General features: G+C 43.0%; 1 protein-coding gene across 1 annotated transcript in view; it reads left to right on the top strand.

Annotated features, from left to right (window-relative positions):
* Positions 1-26,439, top strand: part of USH2A (usherin) — a 511,215-nt gene that overhangs the window by 118,008 nt on the left and 366,768 nt on the right. The window contains exons 15-20 of the mRNA XM_028531335.2: positions 3,548-3,711; positions 11,891-12,049; positions 16,973-17,467; positions 18,477-18,746; positions 20,331-20,500; positions 23,715-23,859. Coding sequence (XP_028387136.2) covers positions 3,548-3,711; positions 11,891-12,049; positions 16,973-17,467; positions 18,477-18,746; positions 20,331-20,500; positions 23,715-23,859 — 1,403 coding nt within the window. The remainder of the gene's footprint in view (positions 1-3,547; positions 3,712-11,890; positions 12,050-16,972; positions 17,468-18,476; positions 18,747-20,330; positions 20,501-23,714; positions 23,860-26,439) is intronic.

Consider the following 26,439-nt stretch of genomic DNA (forward strand, 5'->3'; position numbering starts at 1 on the left):
TCTGTCAGCAGGTTAGAGAACCGGAGAGACTCCAGGCCCTTGTCTGCTCTCCTTGCTGTTTGCCCCCCTCGTCCTGGTGCATTTACTTACTGCCTGTTTCTTAGATCTGACCCCTTCCCCTCCGTTGCTCCTCACTTCGGTCACAAGTGTCCCTCCTTTAGCAATGTCTTCTCTCTCCTTACCTTCCCAGCTCCGCCTGTCACTGCTTACCCCTTGTTCTGAACTCATATCCAAAACTCTTGAATTGCTTCTCATCCAATACCCTCCCCCTTTGTCGATTTTCTATTTTCTCCCTCCCCGATTTGCCTGGTTTGTTCCTATTTTAATAAGCACAAACATCTCTAAGATTCCTTCTTCATCCTCCATTCCCTGTCCCCTCCCTTGCCCCCACACCAGATAGCAGCCCCTTTTCTGTGCCCTTGAAGAGCCTGTGTACATCCTTATTAATATGCTTTTTGCCCTGGCTGGTGTGGCTCAGTGAATGGAGCGCTGGCCTGTGAACCAAAGGGTCACCAGTTTGATTCCCAGTCAGAGTACATGCCTGGGTTGCAGACCAAGTCCCCAGTAGGGGGCGTGTGAGAGGCAACCACACATTGATGCTTCTCTCCCTCTCCTTCTCCTTCCCTTCCCCTCTCTCTAAAAATAAATAAATAAATAAAATCTTTAAAAATACTCTATTTTTTTTTAAAATTTACATCTCACTAGACTCCGAGCTCCTTGAGAACAGGGCCAACTCTGTGTCTTACTCGTCTTTATGTCCCCAGTGTTACTCCAACCTTGGAATACAACTGACCCTCCATACTTTTTTTTATGCTATTCAATACCTTCAAATCAATTTGGTGGCACCCGTGAGCTGAGGCCCCAGACAGAAGAGAGGCGTCCAGAGAGCAATGCCAGTCAAGTGATCTGTATCCTGGCATGCATCTCCGGGCCTCCTAAAGCAGCTCTTCCCGCCGACGGTGGGGCCCCTGACAATGAAGCGCATTATTGAAACACGGTCCTTTCATTAATAGTGATGTTTCTGCAAGAGCAAGAAGGAGGATGACTCTTTCTCTTGTTGTTTGCTCAACGAGAAGAGGCTCCCTGGAAAGTGAAATAGATGAGACTTGTGATTTAAGAGACAGAGGCCAATTAACTTCTCTCCCGTTGTGTCCCGTGGAGAGCGGGGCCTGATCGGCACCGTCGCGAGCCGCCTGTGTGTGGAGATTAGCGATGCTTCCCTTCTGTTTTGTTTACCATAATGAACTGGTCAATAAACATCACAAATTGTTTATCTCTATAAATCTTGACAGATTACTCTTTATAAAATCCATTTAGCAAGTGAGGTTTTCCCATAAGGATGAAAAATGAAGATTTTAAACAGATTGTGGGAGAGCTCAGGCTCTGCCAGGAGAGCCGGTGTAATAAAGGTTTCTTTATATTAATATTACAGAAACCATTTATCCTGACAAAATCAATATTGCAATTCATCTTAGTTTGCTGTTTCCCTCTCAAAGCTTAAAATGTCTTTTCCTTTATTACGTATAATTCTGTTTTAATAAACGTGAGCTCTATCTCATTTAGAAAATGCTCTTGAGGAGTGGTAACTTATAAAAATGACATCAAACTTGTAGCTTATTTGCTAAAGAGTCCTGGAAATGTTTTAAATTGTATTTGAGTGGCTGAGAAATTTACAGGAATCATTTTACTTAAGCCTTAATTACAAAATTATCCCCATTGTCCTTTGGGCTAGAAACAAACTATAGTATTCAGAAAAGTCTCCTGTGAACTTCATGCAGATAAAATTCCCTCATAGTGGAGTCGAGCAATTATCACAAGTCAGATAAGTTAGATATGACCATGACTTGGATAAGAGACTATAAAATCAGGAGTAGTCCCATTTAATTACTCAAAACACTGTCTGCTTTCCTAAGAAGCAATTTATTTATTCCATTTAGATTCAGAACGTAATACCCCATGGATATTGACTTAGAGCTGACTTAGAGTTAAGCATGTAGCTGGAAGAAAATAGGAGAGCATCAAGGAAAGAAATTATGCTATGCATTGGAAACTGTTCCTCTAAGTGTACTGTATATAAAGCGAGCATGATTGTCTCATGAGTGAATGGTAATAAAAACTGAAATACTCAAGAGACACTTATTCGTGAGTGGTGTGGTGATAAATTATGTACCGGGAGAAGCGTGCATCTTCGTGTTCCATCTTACCAATCTGACGTAAAAAACCTACAAACAACATCCTCTAAGTAATAGCGTATAATGAACTTAAGGGCAAATTAAATATTTTGCTGCTTCTCTAATTCCGTTTTAATTTCAATGCATCATTTTCTTCACCTCCCGTACTTAGGCAGCCCAAACAAAACATCTACTTGAAATGTAGTTCTGATGCCGTGTCCATACATAAAGCACTTCATATAGTTGGTTGCCGGAGAAAAACGTCCTTTTATCATGGTGTAAAGAGGGCACACTACAGTGTAGTGCTTTTCGAGATAAAGTGTGCTTTATTTATTCTCTAGGTGATATTAGTCCATAAAACAAATTTGCAGCTTATTTCGCAGCCTAGCTTTTATCTGCCTTTTTGAGGGTGTGGAATGATTACCCAAAAGACCACACTATAGTAATTGTGGTGGGTAAAGCGAGTCCATCCACCCAGCATCTTCATTAGAAAACGGGGGCGAGTCTGTAAGGCTGTTATTAAACGTATTGTACAGAAAGCCCTTGTTAAATGTGGGTGATCTTTGCACAAGTTCTATTTTTGCTTCTCTAGGACTTCATGGCACCACGATTGCTCATTCTAACGAGTGACATTGTCACAAGTGAAGAGTTTGGAGAAACAGGTTTTAGTGTCTATCAGCAAAATGCCAGAATAGTAATTTTTTGAGGAGCAACTTTGGGTCTAAGGAATAGGAGTTGAAGTGAAGTTTTCCCATTAGATTTAGAGCATTAGCTTCTTTTCATTGGTTGTACTGTCTGTTCTCCAACCATTCTGGATAAGTGAGTTTAGGGCACAAAGTAAACAAGGCAATAGAACATCTATCCAGGCATCGTCAGGATTGGCATATGCCTTCCCTAAACTGTTTTCTTAGTGAAAGTTAGTCTTTATAAAACTAAATATAGAATTTCAAGATTTTTAGGGAAAACAGTGATTATTATACCCACTTTCTATCTCATCACTTGATAGTTACTTGAAAAGATAATTTTGGGGATGCCTAATCTTAAATTTTAGCTGTCACGAAAACTGTTTTTTGTGAGAAAGCAAAATTCAAAATAATCCATAAGGTGTATTGTGTCACGTAAAAAAGCAAAGAGGTTTTGGGAGGGCTCTCAGTTTACGAGGAGAAGGCTTCATAGAGGTTTTATCATAAGCAGCATTTTGATAAATATATATTTTTCTGTTTTTTATTTTATGTTTGTTTAATTCAAGAATCATTTTCAGCACGTTGGCTAAAACATCTCATCCCACATTGTTATCGGTAGATGCATGTGACTTATGCTATGAATTATTAACCAAAGCGTGACTCTCTTGGATGGCTTATTTCTCTTGTTTTCAGATGTCAGCCTTGCAATTGTCATCTCTCAGGAGCTTTGAATGAGACCTGTCACTTGGTCACGGGCCAGTGTTTCTGTAAACGATTTGTCACCGGCTCCAAGTGCGACGCCTGTGTTTCCGGCGCGAGCCACTTGGACGGCAGCAACCCCTGGGGCTGCAGCAAGGGTGAGTGCCCGGCCGGCCCCGTGCTGGCCCCTGCAGGACGTCCCACAGAGGAGGGGACCTGCCGTTCTCCTCTCCGTGGGGAACCCCTCAGGAAGGCTAGGTACAGTGTGGACCCATCAGGGGAGAAATAAAACAAAAATCACACTAAATGACACTGGTATTCTTTCCTCTTGATTAAGTCATGGAAAATGGCACTACGATAACATTGCAAGGTATGTGCAAGGGTTTTTTGTGTCACTAGGAAGGTGACCGAAGTCCCACTTCACCCCAAACTGAGGGACTTCCTGTGTAAAAATCAGGACGTCACTGGGTGAGCCAAATGGTGGGTCACGCCACCACACAACACTGTTTCTGGATGATTTTCTCTAGCAAGTGGAAGACTTGTACTTCATTAGGAGTCGCCTGCCCTTCCATCCCACACATTTTGTGGGCACAGCGCTACTAGTAGTTGTTTATTGATATCATAGCGATCATTATTATTTACCGTGGCATATTACTAACTCCTGTATGTCAATATTCTTCTCTTCCTACTTTCACTAGCGTTAGTTGTTTAACCTTCGCCCATGTTTCTCATTTTAACTCTCAAAAACCAAAAATTGCATCTGAGTATCTTTCGACTTCCCAACACCCCTTCCCACTTTCTTGAACGGATTCCCCCGGGTCGCCCGCAGTCCTGCCATTTAAAACCTACTGCTGATTTTTTAAATATTTACTTCAAGACCGTATGCCCTTGCCTTCTTTCAGAATTCCTAAGAAATGCATGCTGAAAACATGCGGTGAGGACCCTTCTGCAATGTGTTGTGCCATGATGCGTCTTCTCCTCGGGGTGTCCTGAGCCACTCAGGCATCACGATGCTAGGAAATGCCGCCGCTCGGGACAAAGCGCCCTAAGCCAGCAGGCCGGGTACCGGGCTCTCTGTGTTTGAGGAAGGCAGCCGTAGGTAACGGGCGTTGGGCACCCTGGCAACTGCCCTGGATATCGAGGGAGCGAAGGGGGAGGAGAGCTAGTAATTAAGATGTATTTACATTTTGCGCTTGTGTGCCGTCGTATCTTTACTATCCTGTGTCTCACTGGAACTTCTGGATTTTGGTCTAAGTAAAACTGTACAAGTTTATGCTATTTTTGAGAAAGGACGATCCTTACCCCATGTATAAATACAGTCTAAACACAACGCTGGCTTTCCTCCAGCATTTAATTAATATTGGTTATTCATTGATTAGCACTAGAGCTCATTGATTTTTGTGCAACGGAAATCGCTTTGGATGTCAGCTGTACATCATCATTTACATGGAACTGTGGCAGTCTTACATACAACCTACCCGATCTCCGTGGCTTTTGATCGGATCTGCACGAATTTTGTGTGAACATATTGCCCTCAGCTCCACTTTTGCTACCTATTGTTGTTTCTGAGACACGGTTGAGGAATTGCACTTCAGGCGGGACCAGATAACCCGGTCGCTGGGCGCCTGGCTGACGTTTCTTAGTCGTGGTGGACACCTGGCATGAACTCTTCTCTTCTCTGGGCTACCCTTTCTCCGTCCCTTCACAGCCTTCCAGTTGTTAATACCTTTAAAAGCTTTCATATTTCTAATTGTTCTTTCCTGGACGTAACCATTTCGATGTGTCTCTTTAACATCATGACCTACAGTGCTGAGCACCTTCCTTCAGCCACCTGCGGTTGTCGTTGCTGCTGTTTTAGGTTTGCGTTTTAGAAAACTTACAGAACACAGTGCGAAGTTAGAAGCTCAGGCTCAGCAGAGGTAATTCATTAAAAAAAATTAGACAGGATCCCCACCTTCACAGGAGCTTGAAACATGGGGAGGGGGGCTCGGGAAAGCACCCACTGTGGGACTCCTCTGAGGGGAGCCTGCTTTCTTTCCTGCTCCTCTCTGATGCGCCCGTGGTCCTTGATTTTTACCCTAGCAACCACCGGAGCAACCAGCCTCACAGAGACGCCGTGCTATTGGAAGGAACGTAGTGCTATCTATTGTTGAAAGTGTGAACTACCTCGGGCTCCTGCTTCCTCTCCCTCCAACGGATGTCAAGAATGCCTTTTCCTCGAGAATTAGAATGTTTCATGGTGCTTTTCTATACAGTCGGGATACCGGGGGATTATAACTATTATCTTTTCCATTTCCTTAGAGACCACTGACAACAGTTTAGCAATAGCATCTGTGATTTCTTTTTTTTTTTTTATGATGGGGATTTGGGATAAGAATCCTAAGATGTAATTTTCAGAGTGCAGGAGAATTGATTTGATTTCACATAAAGTAGTTAGGGCCTCTCTGATAATATGCTTTCTTGTTGTGTGATTTACTTCTTTCCTGTGAATGTTTGTTTCATGCTTTCAGAATGATAGTCATTCCCTTTGATGGGAGGAACAGAAGGAAAACAGGTATTTAATAGCTCTGCTTCCTGCGCTCTTGTCTAGGTAAATTCCAGCTTGCCTTAAACCTCTGGCTGTAAACTCAACACATTCATATTTATATATGTATATATGCACATATATAGTTATTACTTAATTATATATTACATATGTTTTAATTATTTATGAATCATTTGTGTTTAAGTCTTCCTGATACTCTAGTCTCTACTCACTTTTATGTTTATCCTTGCTTATCTGTCCATCCTTTTATCATTCACATTTTTTCTTTATCCCTACTTATCAAAGAGGCTCTTATAGCTCTCCTTTTTTTGAAAAGAAATATTTTTATTTTGGTAACATAGCCACAATGAAACTTACCATATGGACCATTTTTAACTGCACAGGGCAGCAATACTAAATGCATTCATAGTGTTGTGCAATGATCATTATCATCCACCTCCATGACTCGTTTCTTCTTGTGAAACTGGAACTCGGTGCCCCTTAAATGGTAATCCCCCCATTCCCAGATCCTGGCAACCGGAGTTTTACTCTCCACCCCTTTCCTTTTCCTTTTGGGGATCCCATTACTCATGTTGGTGCATGGTAGTCCTCAGTTTTCTCATAGGTCCCCAGGCTCTGTTCCTTTTTGTTCCGTCTTTTTCTCCCTCTTTCCTTTAAATTGAATAAGTCCGATTGCTGTATCTTTCAGTTCTATCTCTGGCTTTATCTTCAAGTTTACTGTTTGTTTGCTGTACTCAAGAGCCTGTTTCTATTGATTGCCTTTTTTTTTTATGAGTACGGTTCACAGTTTCTTTGAGTGTGTTGCAATTTTACGTTCAAAACACTTAAGTTGTTAGATTTTTTTTTGCAATTTGCATAGACTTAAGTGGTGGAAAACTTTCTCCACTATAGCATACAGCTGCTGATGTCTGTAATCAGCTTTTTTAAAAAAAATTTAATGCTTACTTATAGCCTGGCTGCCTAGGAGGTCATTCTTGTGTCTGAAGCAACTACTGATATGATCAATGTTTGTTGTGCTCGTACACTTTCGGACCACACAGCTTCTGCCAGTCCACGTGCATGGATTGGAAATGCATTCAGGGTTATAGCTAGTTCTCAGCTTGCCCTTGGCCTGCACCTCTTCCCAGACTTTCTGGGTTCTTCCTCGTGCACCCACAGTTCCTTCACTGGCCAGGAGCTGTAGGGAGCTGGTCTCAAACTTCAGTGGCGTTCCCTTGCCCAGAATCTCCTGCCTTATGCCCTGGCTAGCTCACTCCTTAGACCCGCGGGGAGCGCGTCCTCCAGGTGGCGGATCTGTGGGTTTTCCTCACTGTCCCTAAACGAGCCTGCCCTTCTGAGACGGCACAGCCCTGAGCTGTCGTCCCCACCCCCAGACAAAGTCGTCAGTGCCCCGTGGTGCCAAAGGTGCTGGTATTTTTTTAGCCAGCCCTCCTCTGCTGAGACGAACAGACTTGGCTACGGAGCGAAAAGGCCACAGACGCTTGTGGTCTCTCCTCAACGCTCTATCAGTTTGTTAAGAATCAATATTCTCCATTTAATTCTCCATTTATTGTCTGCCTGTGAGTGCGTTAGAGCTCCCAGAAAGACTTATTTGGATGATTTGTCCAGTTTTCTATCACTATGCTCTTTGTTCTGGTTTAACTAGGAGTGCCCTAGTCTCTTTTTATTTTTTAAATATCTCATAATTTTCTAGCTATTGTGTAGTTTTTTCATCTCATCTACGGCAGGCACCATTGGGTTGTTCTCAGTTCCCATCATCCACTGATTTATGGTGACAGAACGTCGGGCTGGGTACATGGTCTCTCGTCCTACGGTTAGCCAAGGTCCCCAGTCTCCCAGATGGGATGGGGAGGGTGACGGTGACATGTGGGGTTCCTGGGTGCAGGGCGTGCCCTCTGTCCCTCCTCTTTGCTTTCCTGCTGCACTGGATGTGGACTGAGTGGTCATCCGCCTGGGCAGTGTGGACAAAGATAGCCTCTTAGGGATAGCAAAGTAAAAGATAGAGGGAATCTACCGTATTTTTTGGACTATAAGACACACTGCCCCCCCACCACCAGATTTGGGAGGAATAATGGTTATTAATGCTGCGGTTGAGTTCTGTTTACATTTACATTAGCGAAATATTATGTTATTTATGTTATTAAATATTTTTCCACATTTTTTTGCTGCAAAATTTTTTTTTCCTATTTTCCTCCTCTAAAACCTAGGTGTGTCTTATGGTTCAAAAAATACGGTAGATGCCTGTGTCACAGGCACAGTACTGGCAGCCTTTTGTGAGACAGACGGACACACATTCGTGCACACACACTCATTTTATCCTCGTCACAACCCCGCGGGGTCGGCGTTGCCATCCACTTCCTACAAAATGGGGAGAAGCTCAGGGGGTCTGTTCGGAGTTTGACTGCAGACATGCAACTACCGAAGGGCCCAGTCCGAGACGGAAGCTCATGGCTCCTAGACAGATGGACGCGGCCACACAATATTATACGTGCTTCCTTCCTTACATGGGAGCCGGCCATACCCAAAGACCATTGCTGGCGATTGTGGTGAATGAATACATGATCGTTTTCTCAGAAGTCCACTCTCAGCCCATGAAGGGGAACTCAGGTTAACCCTTGCCCAGGATGTCATGTGATGTTCGAGTGGCATCAGGGCGCCTGACCCTTCAGGTCCGTGAACGTACTTCTGTAGGTGCTGAGTAGGCACTGTTCACTCCTACTGTCGACCTGGACAAGACTGTGAGCCCGTCCTAACAAGTTGTCACCTTCAAAGGTCTCACAGAGCCTGTGTGTGTGTGTTGGTGCCTGGGTTTGTGGCCAGTGAAATTTTCACGCAATGCAAATCATTCTGAATACCCTTTGACACGGGACTGAACCATCTCCCTGCCTTTCGGTCATCCTACAGGTTTTTCACTGTCTTCAGAACTAGCTTGAAGGCCAGTTTCGATGGCTTGAACCCTGAAACCTGCTGAATTCCTGATCACATGCAGAGCTTTAGATGCAGTCATTCATAATCACTAAAAAAGTATTAAATTGCAAGGGAGGGCAAGGCTCTCCATGCTACAGATGGGACACGATCTTTGTGGTCCCACCAAGGACAACGGGATTTAAAGCCCTAAATTAAAATTCACTGCAAGATCAAAGGTCCTGTCAGCGTTCAGCCAAAGTGGCCATGTCAATTATGGCAAATCCACACATTCAAAAATATAAAGTGTTTGGAAATAATTCTCTTTCCATTGTCATTTTGAGATTGTTATGACACTTGTCCTTTATCTAAATAGGCATATGGAGAGTTAGACTTTTAATATAACAATGCAAATTCTAAAGAAGAAGAGATGTGAAGGGGAAGAGTGAGAGTGTATCTAGTTTGAACATTTTTCTTTGAAACTATGACGTCAGTATTATCTACCACAGGGTTAGGGACACTGTCTTGAGGAAGCATATGAATAATATATGAAGCTTTGTGTATTTCAAAGTCAGTGCTCTTGAAACGCTTTCATGAAATGTTACTGTTAGATTACATCATGTCTTTACAGTGGAGTGCATCACTCACGAATACAGAAAAGTCAGTAGTAGCTCCGAGCTGGAAGTCTTTACCTGGTGAGCAGGATGACTTCACGTGACCACGCCGTACTTCCCTAGCCTGTTGTGTCTCCCAAGAGTGCGTGAGGCCAGCACCAGCACCAGCACGCTCTCTTGCCTTCTGACTTGCAGCTGGCTGCAGCTACTCATGGGAACCTGCCCATCATCTGGAGGGCTGTTGGAAAGGGAAGTCAGAAGACTTAACACCCAGCTCCTCGTCCCAGTGTAGGAGTGGCCTGGGACTGGCGGCCTCTCAGTCTGAGTGGCCCCAACCCCTGCCCTGTGATCTTCACACGTGCCCCTCGGTGCTGAGCCCCCTCAGGCTAGGGAGAGTGTGTGGAACGAAGTCCACAGAGCAAGCCTGGCTGCCGATCTTTAGAAAGACCTGCTTACAAATTTGGCTTTGACTGGCTTCTGGGAACCTGGGTTTCGTGAGGGTTCCCACCATCCCTCCAAACTAGTAAGAGTGGCTCCTTGTCCCTTACATTTTATCCAACCAAAAGTTTATGCCTAACATGTGCTATCTTTCTGGGCATCTGTCTGTAGGAGCAGCCCCCACACAAACCCGGGGCGCCGAGTCTCTAATGAACTCCCCGGCTGGAAACACTTGGCAGGCGCTCACACGACACATTGCTGGGGGAATTAAGCAGATCCTGTGTGCCTGGAAGTGGCTGCCTTCCCTGGAACTCACCCATGTGCCTTTCCCTTTGTTAATTGCACTGTCTCCTTTCGCTGGAATAAAGATTAGCCATGAGTGGGGCTATAGGATGAGTCACTTCTGTGAGTCCAGATCCCTGGAGGCGGTCTTGAGGACCCCTGACATAAATAGTCGAAGACCTCGGCTGTTACCATACTGTAGGATGCTGCTCCCTGTCTTCATATGCAGCCCTCCCTCTTGAAAATAGCGTCTCTATTAAGTTCTTTATGAAATCACTTAATTTGCATGTGCTTTCTCTTTTCTCCTATATCCCCATCGCCTCATGATTGCAGACAGTTCATATAAAAATATTGATAATTATTTGATTGGTTTGTTTCTGTACATGTCTTTTAAATTTTCCTTAAAGAGATGAATGGTTTTAAGAAATAAGATAGCCCTGGCTGGAGTAGCTCAGTGGATTGAGTGCGGGCTGCGAACCAAAGTGTCTCAGGTTCGATTCCCAGTCAGGGCACATGCCTGGGTTGCAAGCCATGACCCCCAGCAACCGCACATTGATGTTTCTTTCTCTCTTTCCCTCCCTTCCCTCTCTAAAAAAAATAAATAAATAAATAAAATCTTTAAAAAAGAAGAACAAAAAGAAATAAGACAGCACAGCAACCTGTGTCTTCAACATCTCATTTAACGAGGAAGTGTGATTGGGCTGTGGCTCTCTCAGCAGACGGAGGATAATGCGCGTGTGACACCAGAGGAGAGTGAATAAATGTGGTGTCGTGTCCTTAAAAAATAGACATTCTTTTTCTGCCTCATGCTTATAGCAAAAAAAAAAAATGCAGGCTTACTCTCAAAAACAGGGAAACTAAGGAAAATATACAGGGATAGGAGACAGTGTTTTCACGGTCTACTCAAGGTATCCCTCGGGTAGTGAAACGGATGCTCTCGTGCACCTGAAAGAAGCAACCGTATTATCTGTAACCATCATGGAGCCTCTGACAGGGGCTGCTGCGTTCACACTTTGCATTCAAATTGTCTTTTGCTAATATTTGGACTATTTAGCATTCATAACATCCACAGCTATTTGTATGACCAACTATTATCCTTTTTTACACTGTGCTCTGTGAAGCAAGAGGAGGTATTGTGCTTAATGCAACGGAAAACTTCCTTTCAGAAACGCCAACATCATGCTACGTAAATTTCAAGTGTCAGTGGATCTTATTTATGTCAAAATTTAAATTAATTAAAGAGAAAAGAAGTGCTTTGCTTCCTTGAATAGTTACTCACAAGGAAAAAAAAAAGGACAAAGGAGTGCTGAATGTAAACTTTGTGGGTTCCCCCCCAACACAACTACAAATTTGTTATATGCTTACTGATAAAAAGCTTTATTTAAGTAATTCATGATATATACCCTTCGTTTATTAATGTCTCGGTCAACCGCATGTCTCCTTGATAAAGTAATCGCGAATCAGAAAGACCTCTTTGCTGGATATCTTACTTCACTTTACTTGTGTGCTTATTGATTGCCTTTGCTAATAAACGCTCTCTCCATTGTAATTTAGCTCCGTCCCAGCAACCCCCTCCCAGAGGACGAGTTCAAAGTTCTTCTGCTATCAATCTCTCCTGGAGCCCACCTGATTCTCCCAATGCCCACCGGCTTACTTACAGTTTATTCAGGGATGATTCTGATATCTACACAACTGAAGATCAATACCCATACAGTGAGTGTAAAGATTGGGGGATGGAAAGATATAATATTCTGGGAATTGATACATTAGTTAAGGTCTTTGACATGGAGGATGGATGTTGTGGTTTCCTCTGCCTAGCACACAGTGTTTCAAGCAGAGAGAGAATTACGAATCTCTATTTTTTTTAATTTGAAGCGATTTTTTCATTTTACTTATTTTTGTTTTTTTTTTTCAATTCAAACCCACAGAACAGTTGTAAAAACTCTCTTGTACCTTCCACCGAGATCACACAGTTGCTTTATTGCTGTCGTCATTGTGATTATTGGTCCTGAACCATTCGAGAGTTGATTAAAGACACCATGACACTTAACCCCCCAATATTTTAGCCCAAATTTCCTAAGAACAAGGAAATTCTCTCGTATAATCACAGAGCAGTGGTCAAATTCAGGGAACTTAACAAAGACATAATACTCTTGTCTAATGTATAATTCATGTTAAATTTTTGTCAATTGTCCCATTATTGGAAGTGTTATTTTTTTTTCTTCTGACCCAGGATCATGCATTATCAGCCTCACTAGTAGGCAAAGAGATGCAATAAATGAGATGCTTCTGATTTGATATGCCCTTAATGCTTATTAAATTCTTAAAGATGAAAAGAAACACACCCGTCCAGCGCTGATGAGGATGAGAAGCAGCTGGGACTGACCTAAACCGCAGGCATGTCTGTGTGGGTTCAGCAATACAAACTTTCCCACAGGATAAATTGTTAAAACTCATGGAAAAAACTTCCCCTTTTGTGTACCATTTGACTCAGCAAATTTAAGTTTGGAAATATCTTAAATGAATCATCATCGATGGACACAAAAATAGATTCAAACCTACCCTGTATGTAATAACAGGATATTGGAAAAATTCAGACATTCAAAAACTTTTCAATAAATTACGGTAACTGGAGTGATAAAATCCTGATACATCATGAAGTGAATTATAGGAGATGGCTGCCTTGTATCCCAGTTTACATTAATGAGTGGAAAATGTTTACGATGTATTGTTTAAGGTAATTAAGTGGTATTAAAAATAATCTACGAATTATATTGTAATTGAAAAATATATGAAATTAAGGCTTACAAAAACTAATCTGTAGTTTTCTCTGGTGTAAGGATTGCCGGAAATTTACCAAATATTTCTATTGTGTGAATTCAGCGCCTAAAATTCTCAGGGTGAGCATAGATGGCACGCAGCATGGCCTTAAATCGCGGGAGGAAGTGTGCGAACAGACACGAGCCCTCTCCTGGAGCCTGTCACGTTTACGAAGATTTGAGAGGAGCTTATAGAACTCAAGCTGTTGAGACACATTGTTAAAAATGTATTTACTCGTGTTTTGGATAGGGTTTCCCCAAAGACACAATGAAAAAACAGAAAATTCTCCTTCCTTCCGGCTCTGTCTTGTCTGCTGTTCGCCTGTTGTCATGTTCGGCTACGAGACAGTTTAAGACACTCATTTAAGAAATACGGGAACAGCGATGCCAATTCATGGTTCCGTGCTGTTCTTTTTGTTTAAGGCCCGATTTTCCAAACTAGTTTCACATGTTTAATTCATTATAAAAGTATACAAAGCTGGGAAGAAATACTAAATTCCCATAACCTTCCTCAGGATATTAGAAGGATGCCTTCTTTTAGCATATTGATGGGCTTTAAAACTTCTGCATAACATGCAGTTTGATTTTGTATGTATTATCACAGGTTCCACATCACACCTCATTCTGAGTGACTTGTACCTTTATTATAATGTCCGGCACTTTCTGCTAACTCTAAATGTCTCTTCAGTGCTCCAAGTCTTCTTGGAAGTTAATGGAAACCCTGAACTTCCCATGCAGATTGCAGGGGAAATGAACATCTGTCTGCATCTGCCACATTGGCAAAGCACCCGGAAAACCTGCTACCAGAGTGTTCCTTTTCTTCCAAATATCAGCATGATCCAGGTGTCCTGAAACTTAAACTTTCATGATAGGGGAAGAGCAAGTTATAAAAATATCGAAGTGATTTCGATGATGACAGTGCCACTGCTTGAACTATGTCTGAAGTGGCAAATTAGAGTCTCCCTATTTTCCATCCAACTTAATGCAGTAATGACACTAAACCTTCCTTATGCGCTCTCAGGCCAGAGGCTCGCTGCCCACAGGAACATACCGGGGTCTGTTTCATAGAGCAGTACATGAGAGTACTAAAGTCTGGCTCTTTTCCCTTATTGCACTATTACAGAATCCAAACAACAGTTTCTTACATAATAAATGCATGCTCATTCACTAATCAGGCATTTATATAATCCTATTATACAAGGTATTATTTCCTAAAACCTTATTTTTCATTAAAAATGCTACTTCTGGCATTTTTTTGACAGTCACTATAATTAATGATGTGAAAATTATCTGCATGATGGCCTTTGAACAGTAAGAACAATTGGTTCATGCTGTCAGAACTTTGCATCATTTTCAATAATATCTTCGTGTTTATTACTCTATTTCCAGTGTGTGGGTAATGTGTAATATGAAAAGAAAACAGTCCTTGTATTCAGTCAGATGAACATAAAGCTTTGGGTTAAATAAAGGCATTTATTTGGAATTATAGGTAGGGAGTCATTGAACTTTTCAAAGAAAATTAATAGTGTTGACATCCAAGCAAGTTTGATCATATGGTTGAGACTATTATAGAATTCCTTGTCAGAATAAAAACTTTTCCTGGCTGGCCTAGTGCACTCTGGGATTCTGCAGGGCAGTAGTTCCCAACCTGAGGTCATGACCACTGGTCCATTATCACTTCTAGACCTTGCAGATTATTGGCTATTAGTAATAGCATGCTGATAATGGTGGAGTGGTTCTAAAGTTTCTGGATTAACATTTAAAAAATAAGGTATAGTTGATGGTTTTTCTAAATAAAATTTCACTCCTGTGCATGCTCATAAGCTCTCATAAGTAGAAGAGACAGGTGAAGTCAAGTTAGTGTATTGGGAATTATACCTAGCTAGCACCTGGTGTTGTCTCCTGTGCAGCCCCCGTCTGGGTTGCACGGAGGTGTTTCCTGTTACAGGTGTGACCAGAACAGCTAGGGTAGGGCACTGCCCTCTTTTAGTAGTATTGACACTTTAGGGGTGGCCTGCACCTCACGTTATTTTTTTCTACTTGAGTTTAAAACCGAAGGAGACCTAGGCATGAGAATCAGGGAGATGGAAACTTAAAATAAAAAATGATCTGTATTACAACAAAAGCCAGGCTGGAGGATATGCCGTCTCTGCTGCAGGAAGACAAGAGAAGAATCGGTGGACTGATCAGAGTGTGCCTTGATTTCGCTCCCCCCCACCCCCCGCCCCAAATGCACAATCAGTGAAGCCAGTCCTTATCTGGAATATCATGAGCAGGGAGATGGTCCTCAGATGGAACTCGTGGGAAACGCTCCCACAGGGAACCTGGATGACTACTTTGACAGTGATGTAGTTTAAGTGTGGAGTTCCAGACAGTGATGTATATCTTCGTGAAAGTGAGGTCTTCATTTCTACCTTTAATATCATTATAATTTATTATTCCATACCGCAGAGAAGGACCAACGCAGCAAGTGACAAGGTGGTTCTTCTGGGAAACACACATAGGAAATACAGAGAGGGGATAAGGGAGAAAACAAGAGATGGGATAAAGAAAGAGTTGTTTTTAGAAGGCTGTGAATATTATTGCCTGGAAAAATAAATTGTATATGGAAAATTATTCATTCGTCCACTTATTCATTCAATACACTTTTATTCAGTGCTTACGCCAGACCAGGAAGTGTCTGAGCCACTAGAAATACAAGGGTGAGAAGGACAGTTCTCATTATCGAGACGGGGGATGGAGAAGGAAACCAGTTACCCTGTGGCTTCTGTGTCCGACTCGGACTCTAGTGCAACACTCAACATATTTTCCTGCAGACTCTGCAATGACACACATAAAGAATGGGAGAATTACCCTTCGCTCAAATGTTCACTGCCTTAGCCCAGCCAGGCTACTATTTAACAAATACCACAGTGTGAGTGGCTTATAAACACCAGAAATGTATTCCTTTAAGCTCTGGAGGCCAAGGTCAGGGTACCGGCATGGTCAGGGTCTAGTGGAGGTCCTGTTCTGGGTTGCAGACTGCCGAGTTCTACCTGGTCCTCGTGTGATCGATGACAGGAAAGGCCCTTGTGGGACCCCGTTTATCGGGGCACTGATCTCATTCAGGGGTTCACCCTCTTAACCTAATCACGCCCCAAAGGCCCATCTCTTAACATTCCCACCTTGGTCATTAGGTGTCTAGCACATGAACTTGGGGAAGATACAAACATTTCACTGATGGCATTCGCTCCTGCGTTTAGTCGTCAACTATTTCCTTCTCTCAACTAGCATGGTGGTACTAGGGGAGGGACAGTTTCCCTCTGGCTTTTGCTTCTCTGCACCTTTCAGAGGGTGCTGGCTGGTCTCCACCGCAGACACACTCACAGCACCAACGTTGGATCCATGAAGGTGGTGAACACACACATTTCCAGCTTGGTTAGGTCCTTGTGAACTCGCCACTACCCCGGGCTCCCCTGAGCTCCTTATATTTCCAGGGACTCCCTGAGATTTGTCTCCCATGTCCTTCAACCAGCCTGTGGGCCTCCCAAGGCTGCAGGGTCATCTTGCCCCAGCCACAGGAGGTCTCATGGCAGGCTCCCTGACTCCCAAGACAGCATCTCTGCCATTCAGGAAGCTAGAATCCCTGTGGATTAAAACCAGACATGGATGCCTAACTCTTCTTCTGTAAGCACTTAAATATGCTGGGTGTTCATAACAAGGGGGTTGTTGTGGTTTATGTAGTTAAGTCATATCATGGGAAAGCAAGTAGACATGATTTCTTACCAATTTGTGGAATGTAACTATTTTCTTCTTATTTTTTTTCCTTTAACCCCAGGTATCCAGGACTTCTTAGACACTGGCCTGTCACCGTATACCTCCTATTCCTATTCCGTCAAGGCTACCAACGTGCACAGCTCGACATGGAGTGCAGCGGTGACCTACAGGACAACCCCGGGGGTCCCAGAGGGACACCTGAACTTGACTTACGACATTCCTGTCGGCCCCAACTCTGTGACACTCACCTGGACAGCACCCTCAAATCGTTCTGGGCCCATAGAGAAGTACATTCTGTCCTGCACCCCTTTAGATGACGTCCGGCCGTGCGTTCCCCATGAAGGTCATGAGACCTCAGCAACCATCCAGAACCTGGTCCCATTCACGAAGTACCACTTTTCTGTGCAGGCATGTACTCAAGGGGGCTGTTTGCACAGCTCACCCGTAACGGTGACCACAGCCCAGGCGCCGCCTGCAGGGCTGGGCCCACCCCGGGTGCGGAAGATCAGTCCCACAGAGCTTCACGTAGACTGGGCTCCGCCGGGGCAACCAAATGGTAGGAACCCAAGGCCCACAGTTTACCCTCTTGGGCGATACACAGATGAGAACCTAAGAAATTTGGAATTGTGCAACAGAGCCTGGCAATTGTGGGCATTTTTTGTAACTGTGGGATGTCATACTTGAGAAACGATTTCTAAAAATATGAGGTACTATTTGTCCTGGTTAGTAGAACGAACGTATTTCTTTAATCTAATAACAAATTCCACTCATTTAAATTGCCCCTTAAAAGGCTAATATTATCTTTGCTCTTAATGACATCTGCCACAACACAAATTATGTTTCTAATTTAAAACTCACTCACGGAATGCATTATATTTGACTGTGTCACAAAGTTAGGGCACCCATAAGCAGTAAATTTTCTCTTTTAGGCAAGAAAAGTGTATAAAATAATATAAAAAATATGTATATAGGCTAGCTGATTCCATTAAGTCAATTCCTGTGATTGAACCCAGTTACATAGGCCAGATGTGCATTCGCAGATTTCTAGTAGTTTAATATCATGTACGTATTATGGCAAAACCTTTTATCTTAGACTTTTTAAATTACTTGATAAAACCGAGAAGAAATTAACTATAATATTTCAATATTTATAGAAACAGGGCTTACCAATGAAAACCCCCATATGAAAATGTACAAACTGGAAGTACGCTGATAAAATTCCCATAGAGAAACAGCTCTTCTTGGTAGAAATTATGACCACTCATCCTGGAAAAAAATTCTGAGTTTACCTACCATAAATTAGAGTTATTTTGTGTTGTGAATGTTCCCAGTTGGTCTTTCACACGCATATACATTTAGTAGCATTTCAGACATTCATCTATCCAGCAGTTTGTTGTTGTTTTTTTTGGCAGTACCTACAGTCTGTATCACTGAGAAAATGGAGAAGTGATTTAATCAGGAGAATAATGAAAACCCAACACTCTTTACCTGACTTAACCCCATCCCACCCCCCAAACCCTCTGTCTGCTGATGAGTCCTCTTGGTTTACTGTTTCCCTCTCCCAGGAATAATTATAAGATACGAACTCTACATGAGAAGATTGAGAGCTAATGGGGAGACCGTGTCAGCGGAAAGGCGGGTTTTCGAGAGCAGCTGCTGGCTCAGTCCGCGCCCATTTGCAGAATCAGCCGATGAACACGCGCTGACAGCTCCTCAGGCATCCGCAACCATCACCGGCCTGGAGCCGTACACCCAGTATGAGTTCAGAGTCTTGGCCGTGAACATGGTTGGCAGCGTGTCCTCGGCCTGGACCTCGGAAAGAACCGGAGAATCGGGTAAAGGTCAAGCTTTAAGTTTTACTTTTAAAACTCCTGTGGAAAAATACTGTCTCAGATTAAAGTGAACAGCACTCAAGTAAGAATTATATACTTGCATATGGCAAGGGAACCGTTAGTATGTCCGTTGGTTCCATACATAACTTCAGGTCATGAAGGACTTGCAGTAGGTTTCATGGGGAAAATGCGTTAGCTATTCTTCAAGCGGGGGCAATCACTTAACTACAGTTCTAGTCTTGGAAGAATGTTTGCAAAACAGCAACTGACGTCCAGTCCTGCAGGGGGTTGGCCATGCGTCCTCTCATCTTGCTCCAAATTCAGCACCGTTCGTGTTCAGAGAGCACAGCTCATGCCCAGGGCTGTACCTGTTACCAACGTCACAATTCGGGTTTTGTTTTTATTTTTCCTTCCAAAACATGTAGTTTAGCCACAAGATTGTACCGAATGACAGGCTCCTGGTTATCAAAATCTGTAATTCACAAGTGTGCTCATATAAGCAGTTGGCAATTTGGAAAGAAAGAAGAGTGAAAGTTTTTAATTTTTCAAAGCTATCTTTACCAAGGCCAATGAGGTATTTTAAATTCTCCACCTTACTCTTTACACACACACTTCAAATTTTGTGAGTCTCTAATGCAATTAAAAATACACTGTCATGATGCCTTGAATTTGTGGCTGTCCGCAGAAACATAAGTCCTGATTGAACTTGGACCTGCTCGGACTGTGGGGGATAAGGGTAACTGTAGGTTGATGGCCAAGGGGGTCATTTCATGAATAAAATGTGCATTGTGCTGGAGCACCTCTTAACGACTGCCAGCCATCTTGGACAAATCACAGCGCCACGATAGCACAAGTGATGAGCCATGGCATCCTGGAAGGGGAAAATCAAGGTCAGAAATGAAAAGTAATGGGTAAAGCTGCAACACCGGACCCTCATAATCTTATGGGTCACTGGCTAATGAAAGTGCGATGAGGTCTTTTGATAATACACTTTTGGTTAGCACAGTTAAAATCTGTATTAAGATCTCAAGGATGGCAAGGGGAGAAGGTATGTGTGTAGATACACCCTGCACATTTCCGTCAAGATTTATTGAAAACTTAAAAAGTATATTTGGGGGTTATTTAAAAGATTTTAGACTTACTTGGTTCTGAAGAGTAATATTCTCCCAGGTACATTGGTTTGGCCCAGTGAATACTTTTCCATAGAAGACATCCAATATATCAGTATGCGTTGTTTTGAACTTTGTGGAATGAAACACAGTCTGTTTTGTTACTTTTCTTTTCAAATACTTTATAAGACGTATGGTTTCCCACCCAATTATCTACCAGTTATCTTTATAACAAATCACTAGATAATTTGTATTTTGTAAATGGAACCTATCTTTGATGCTGATATGAAATTAGAGGCCATCCTTGCAGATAACATAAAAAAGAATAGTGCTTCTATGCAGCAGTATATTCTTTGGTTTTTGAAAATCAGAATGTTAGGTAAAACCTGGGGAATTCCAGAAACTTGAATGGATGTGTGGAGTCCGTCGGGAAGACCTGTGGGCGCTCATTGTTTTGCCGTGTCACCGTCCCTGACAGAGCCTGTGTTCATGGCCCCCCCTGCGGTGCTCCCCCTCTCACCGTCGTCTCTCAACGTGTCCTGGGAGAAGCCGGCCGACACCGTGGTCAGAGGGCAGGTGGTGAGGTACAACATCCGCACGGTTTCTGAACAGCCACCTCAACGGTCTGCTCCGGGGGTGTTCTCACAGGTACTGTTATTTTCAGAATTGAATTATGCCTTCATTTGACATTTCCCAAGTTTGCAGATTACAGCTGCAGGATTCTCCCTTATACATTGCTTAAGTGGGGCATCCGTTTCCTGTTGTAATGTGACATGTACAAAGCTCTTCTATTTATGAAACTAATTTTTTTCTAAAGCAAGCATATATTAAAACTAAGCTGGTAAGATTTTGTTTCATACAATTTACTTTTTCCACTTAGTGTATATCCTTAAAAATGATGCAAGAGGCTGATTTTTGGTAGCTAAGTACCTATAGTAATGTTTCTAACCAATGCACAATAATTTGATATTTATGTTGTATAAATTTTTAGAAATATAAACAACAGTGATAAGAACATTTTAAATGTGCATTTTCCATATTTCTGTATCCTTAGTAAACATCTGAGGAATGGAATTTATCATAGCTTATAGCCAAGGTTACAATGTTCAAGGTTTGGGGCAGATGTCGACCAATCACCCTGTAGTAACTCCTCGTCCGGCTAGCAGTAGTGAGAATAACAATCATTGCTCACAGTTGCTGCAGCTTTCTTGTGCGCATGCACTAACTCATTTGATAGACGTGTGCATAGAAACAAACTCAGAGCCCTCACATGAGAGGCTCGTGTGAGCCTACGGTTGGTTGTGCCAAAGTTCTCCATTAGCTCATTTGATCAACACGAGGGTGGCCAGTGACAGAGTGTGGCCACTGTCAACAGGACAGACCATGCTGCATACTTGGCTGTTTAACACCTCTACTGAGGGAGATGCTCTTTGAAGGGGACAGATGTAGCAAAAACAACTTCACATTCGCCCCCCTCCCCCATTAATCCACCCAAATTCCCCTTCCCCAGACTCCCTGGTTGCTCATCTTTCAGTCTGCTGTCTTTGATGTCCATGACTAATACAGCTAAGCCACGGTCACATGTCCCAGGTGTATTCGACCTTGGGATCTTCCCCTTTGCACTCAAAGGGGTGACCAGGGGCACTGCCTGAGGTCCTGCCCATGGAGAGGGTCTCTTCTCACTGCTGGTCTTTAGGGCCATCCCTAGGGTGGCCACAGAGCAGCCATAACCCACGTTTGACCAGCAGCCGCATTCTCAGACAACCTGTTTGTGATGCAAACCCCATTTTCTGCTCTCTTGGCTTTAAAGAGACCTCCAAGGAGTCACGGGTGCTAGCTGAGGTCCACTCCCAGAACGAAGGCTTGGGGGCTGGACTTCTACTTGCTTAACATGTTGCAAGCTTCCGGCTTTGCGTAGGTCCGTTTCCAGGTGCCCACTTTAGGATGAATTTCTATTTTAGGATGAATGTCTGTCTGGTCCACCTGACCTTAAGACGTGGCATGTCCCACGGAACCTAACTCACGAGGAGGAGCCTTGGATGCACGGCCACTGAATGTTCCCTAGGCAGATGCTGTGCTTGTACCGAGGCCCCAGAGCACGCTGGGAGCTCTAGCAAACGCCGTGTAGTTTCCACCCAGTGACAACGCCTTTGCGGCACCTCCTAGGGCTCTGCCTCGTGACTCTCTGGTTGGGGGCCTGCTGTAAGTGTCTCAGAGCACCTCCTCCCACTGTGTCACCACCTCTAGTAGCATAGGACCTGCTAGGCTTTATGTCCCAAATGGCTGGTCTGCTCGCAGCACAACCTCAGTCTGCAGCAGTGCCCTTCCACATAGGGTGGGGGCGGGGGCCCTCAAAGCCTGTGGCATCCCACTCGACTCAGGACCTTGGTCAGAGCGGCATTCCCAGACATTGAGTATGCTGTCCTCCGAGCATCAGACATTAAATAAGAAGCACACTAATACTCTTTGTCCTAAAAACAATGTTTTTTCTAAAGAGCTACACTAATTCCACTGGGGTGCTAAATGAGATGAATTTTTATAGAAATCTTAAGTTTTACCCATTTTAAAGTTGTATTTTTAAAGAAAAATTTAAGTTGCATGGGGAAATCAGCAAAGTTTATATCTTTAATTCCTTAATAACCATTTATAATTAGAGAGGTAAAGAATTAATACCTCAGTGTTTGCTGTTTTCCTGATTTCTCAGTGTAATTGCAGTGAAATGGCACCACAGTTTTAAATTATCCCCAGAAGTTTAGAAACTTTAAAATCACCTTTATTTCTGAAAACTGTTATGTAAACAATATAATTTATATTCCAATTACCCTGCTTTCTGGAACTACTCACCGAGGTTATGAATTTTCAAGTCAAGACCCATGTAAATATTCCAAATTGAGTTTTACTTTATGTCTAAGGGGAAAATATCCAGAAAATTACTCCAACATTACTAACCTTTACAGTTTTCGTAAGTATAAAATTTATTTGTATTTATAAGAGATTTTTGGATTCCTTAGAAGAAATCATTTTTTTTTTACTTACTTATGCTTGGTGTCAACCCCCCACTTCAGCGACTTTTCTCTGGGTACAGTTTCCAGTGGCCTTTGTAGCTGCAGACCAAGCAAATGTATGTGGGCGCTTGGATCGGTTCCAGGGCTAATGACGGGACCGACCCTCTTTGTCGGGTATTTCATGGCTTGTTTGCGGACTGGGGTGTTCCCCTCTGTGTCCTTTGCTCAGCTCTACTATTTTTATCTGAAACTGTGTGATAAAGACAATATTTCAAAAAAATATAACTGTTTGATCTACTCTACATACGCTTATTTGCATAAGAAAGATAATTGAGAATTGACCCCATGTGGATGCTCAGTAATGCATTTACTTTTTTCTTTCTTTCTTCTTATTTTTTTTTTATGGAACATGATGGGGTCGATTTGCCAAAGTGACAGCTCTCTGTATGACCCCATCAAATAGCGTGTGGGCATGACTGCATTGGGTTCGTTTCAGCCAAGCCCTATGGTTTTAATTGGACTTTTCGTGCTAACAATGACATGTCACCATCTTTATCTCTACCATTGGTGACAATAACCATATCACCACGCTGCTTTATGAGGCAGTAACTCGGTTTCCTTGTTTATCCACTCAGGAACTGGATTATTACCTCATAAAACAGTGTGGTTGTACAATTATCAATTAAACCCTAGCTTGTTGAGACTCTTCACACACAAAAAAATCCCTTTTCCTAAGAGTGATTGGCAGTAATTCCTTCTGTTTGAATTCATGGAACTTTGACTGGTAGGGTTATATTTTTAACACTGATTACCTACAGTCTGACTTGTTTGTTTGTTTGTTTGTTTTTGCCTTGCAGGTGGTGGCCACAGCCAACCCCCAGCAATTGTCCTATGTTGTAAGTGGCCTGAAACCCTACAGAATCTACAACTTCACCGTTTCTGTCTGCAACTCAGTGGGTTGTGTAGCCAGTGCTCCGGGAGCCGGACAGACACTAGCAGCAGGTGAGCCCGTTTTAACAGGTGTGAGAAATACATTGTGTGTTTATAAACAAACACCTACAAAGCCCAACACCTTCTCTAGCTGGGACTTAATATTTCTCTTCTTTGCTCTCTCCTGCTCCTTCACAAATCCTGATCACTATTTACCTTGATGTTTTTAAACAAAAGAATAAACTTAAGTTTAAGAGGCACCTAGGAGTCCTGCGTTGCAACGGTATCATAATTAGAAGTATAATAAGATGCAGAGTAAGTCCAGGGCTCAGCCATCATCCTGGGTCCTAGCAGAGCCCTTACAATTGTTAGAAGTATTGAGGGAGCTTCCCGTGGGGGCTCCGAATATCTCGTCCCTCAGTCCTGACCTTTTTTGTGGGGTTGGGTCACTCACCTTAGGGGATGAAAGGCAGGCATCCAGAAATTACTGGGTTGCCCTGGTGTTGTATTTTGCCTTTATAGGATAGGCAGTAACACACTTACTAATTTATTTATTATTAATAAGAATCTCCTAAGTTTATAAAATTTACAGAAAGGGCTCATCATCAATTATGGGCATGGTAGGAAATGGCTTGTATAAGTTATTGCTTGCTTCACGTAGAACAAACCAGATTCAATACAGACGTGATTATGTGTACTATTACCTAGATAACCCAGTTACTTAGCATTTAGTATATTTTCAAATCAGTTTTTCGATCAGCAGTCTGCCAGGCCCTGGGTTTCCCAGTGCTCTTTAAGGAAGTGTCCAGATGGGAAGTTAGAAGACTCCTCTGAATGACGGTGTACAGACATATTTCGCTTTAAAACAGTCCCTAGTCCCTCTTCCCGTCTTCAGGTCCGATTCCACGGTCTGTTGCTCTGTTTTGTTTTCATTCTGGAAAAACGTGTTGGGCTCAGATGATCTCATCTGTCGTTTTGTTTCTTCAAACTTCCCATCAACCAGGATGACTCCCAAACCCCAAGAAATTCTGTTTTGTAATCTCTATGACAACTCCGTGTTTTTATATATTTAATCTATAACCTATCCATGTTTAATGTACATGTGTTCTGGGTCTTTGCATGCACGGAGCACCTAGCGTGTTCAAAACACCATTCTCCGAGAAGAGCGTGTATGTACTTATTTTGTACGCCTCAGTAGGGGGTTAGTATGTGTGGGCAATGGAGGAAGACTCTGTGTCTCCTTTAGGAAAAGTGACACAATTTGTATAAATGGTTCGGGATGAGAGAATACAAACTAAAACAGAAATGTGCCCTGTGGGCCGGGGAAGGCGAACACAGAAACGACACAAGCCTGTCTTGTTGAACACTGGCCTGGGGTGGCGTGGAAGAGAGAGGGCCCTCCACCACGAGACAGCAGAACTGAAATCGTGGCTTCTCAGGGTTGCAAGAGTTTAAGAGTCACCTAGTGTGACCACCCAGCTAATGATATATTCCTTGTAACCTCCCTCCCAAGTGTTTGTCCAACGGTCTGATGCCTTCAGTGGCGAGGCAGCTCCCACCTCTCAGGCAAGTCCGTACCATGTTTAGGGACCGCTGTGAAAAGGCGGTTTCTTGTATTGGTCTGAATTATCTCCCCGTGGATCCGACTTAACATTCTTTTTCTGCTGCCTTGGGGGCTGTCCCCAGTCTCGTTTATCTTCCTCAAGGCATCCCTTGCAATAAGGTTTTCAGTAACAAGGCCTCCACCCAAGTGTCCGCTCCTTCAGGCTATATCCCTAGGTGTCTCCCACACACACCTCCCGCACCGGGTCTAGCTTGGTTAGTCCCACCCCTGTCTTCTGGGTGAGATCTGGTCCGTCTTGTGTCCACACAAACACACTAAAGGAAGTAAGGGGAGACAGGCCTGTCCTTGGAGACGAGACAAGTGCTGGAGCTGGAAAGAGTAAAATAGGAAGAGTGTCCATGAAATAGAATCCATGCAACTCACCGCACCAAGGATGATGTCTGCACTGCCATCACCCTCGCTGGTTGCAGTGACCTCCTGTGGCATCCAAGACAGAGCACCGAATGCCCTGTGCAAATTTTGTTTAACTTACAGGAGCTCAAAGCCACATCTGTGCACTGGAAGATGACCAAACTAGAACCACCCTAAGCCCCCTGGTTCCTCTCCCCACCTCTCTCACCTTGAGAAATAGAGTGTGAAGACATGTTCTCTGAAAGCCATGAGGTGTGAAAGGTGATTGACTTCATAAAAGAAAATACTGTTCTCATACTGAGAGGATAAAATAAAAAGCGAGAAGGCCAAGGCTTGAACTTGGGCTCTGCTATCTACGACGTGGGTGACCTTGAGTTAGTTATGTTACTTCTGTGCCTTCATTGTCCAATTTATAAATAAAGAAAACCTATTTTATAGTGTTCTTACGAGGATTGAAAAGAATTAATACATGTTAATTATTTAAAGTAGTGCCCAGCACAGAGTAAATCCTCAATAAACATTATCACTTGCCAGTCACAATGTAAATGTTACAGAATTTCTAATGTTATCAAAACCAGGAAGTTTATTTTACAACTTCAGGTTCATGAGATCGTTATAACATAAAAGTGAAAATGGAGAGTGCTAGAACTAAGGAGGGTAGCACACAGATGAACCTT

The sequence above is a fragment of the Phyllostomus discolor genome, chromosome 15 (assembly GCF_004126475.2).
Source record: "Phyllostomus discolor isolate MPI-MPIP mPhyDis1 chromosome 15, mPhyDis1.pri.v3, whole genome shotgun sequence".
Taxonomy (NCBI): Eukaryota; Metazoa; Chordata; class Mammalia; order Chiroptera; family Phyllostomidae; genus Phyllostomus; species Phyllostomus discolor.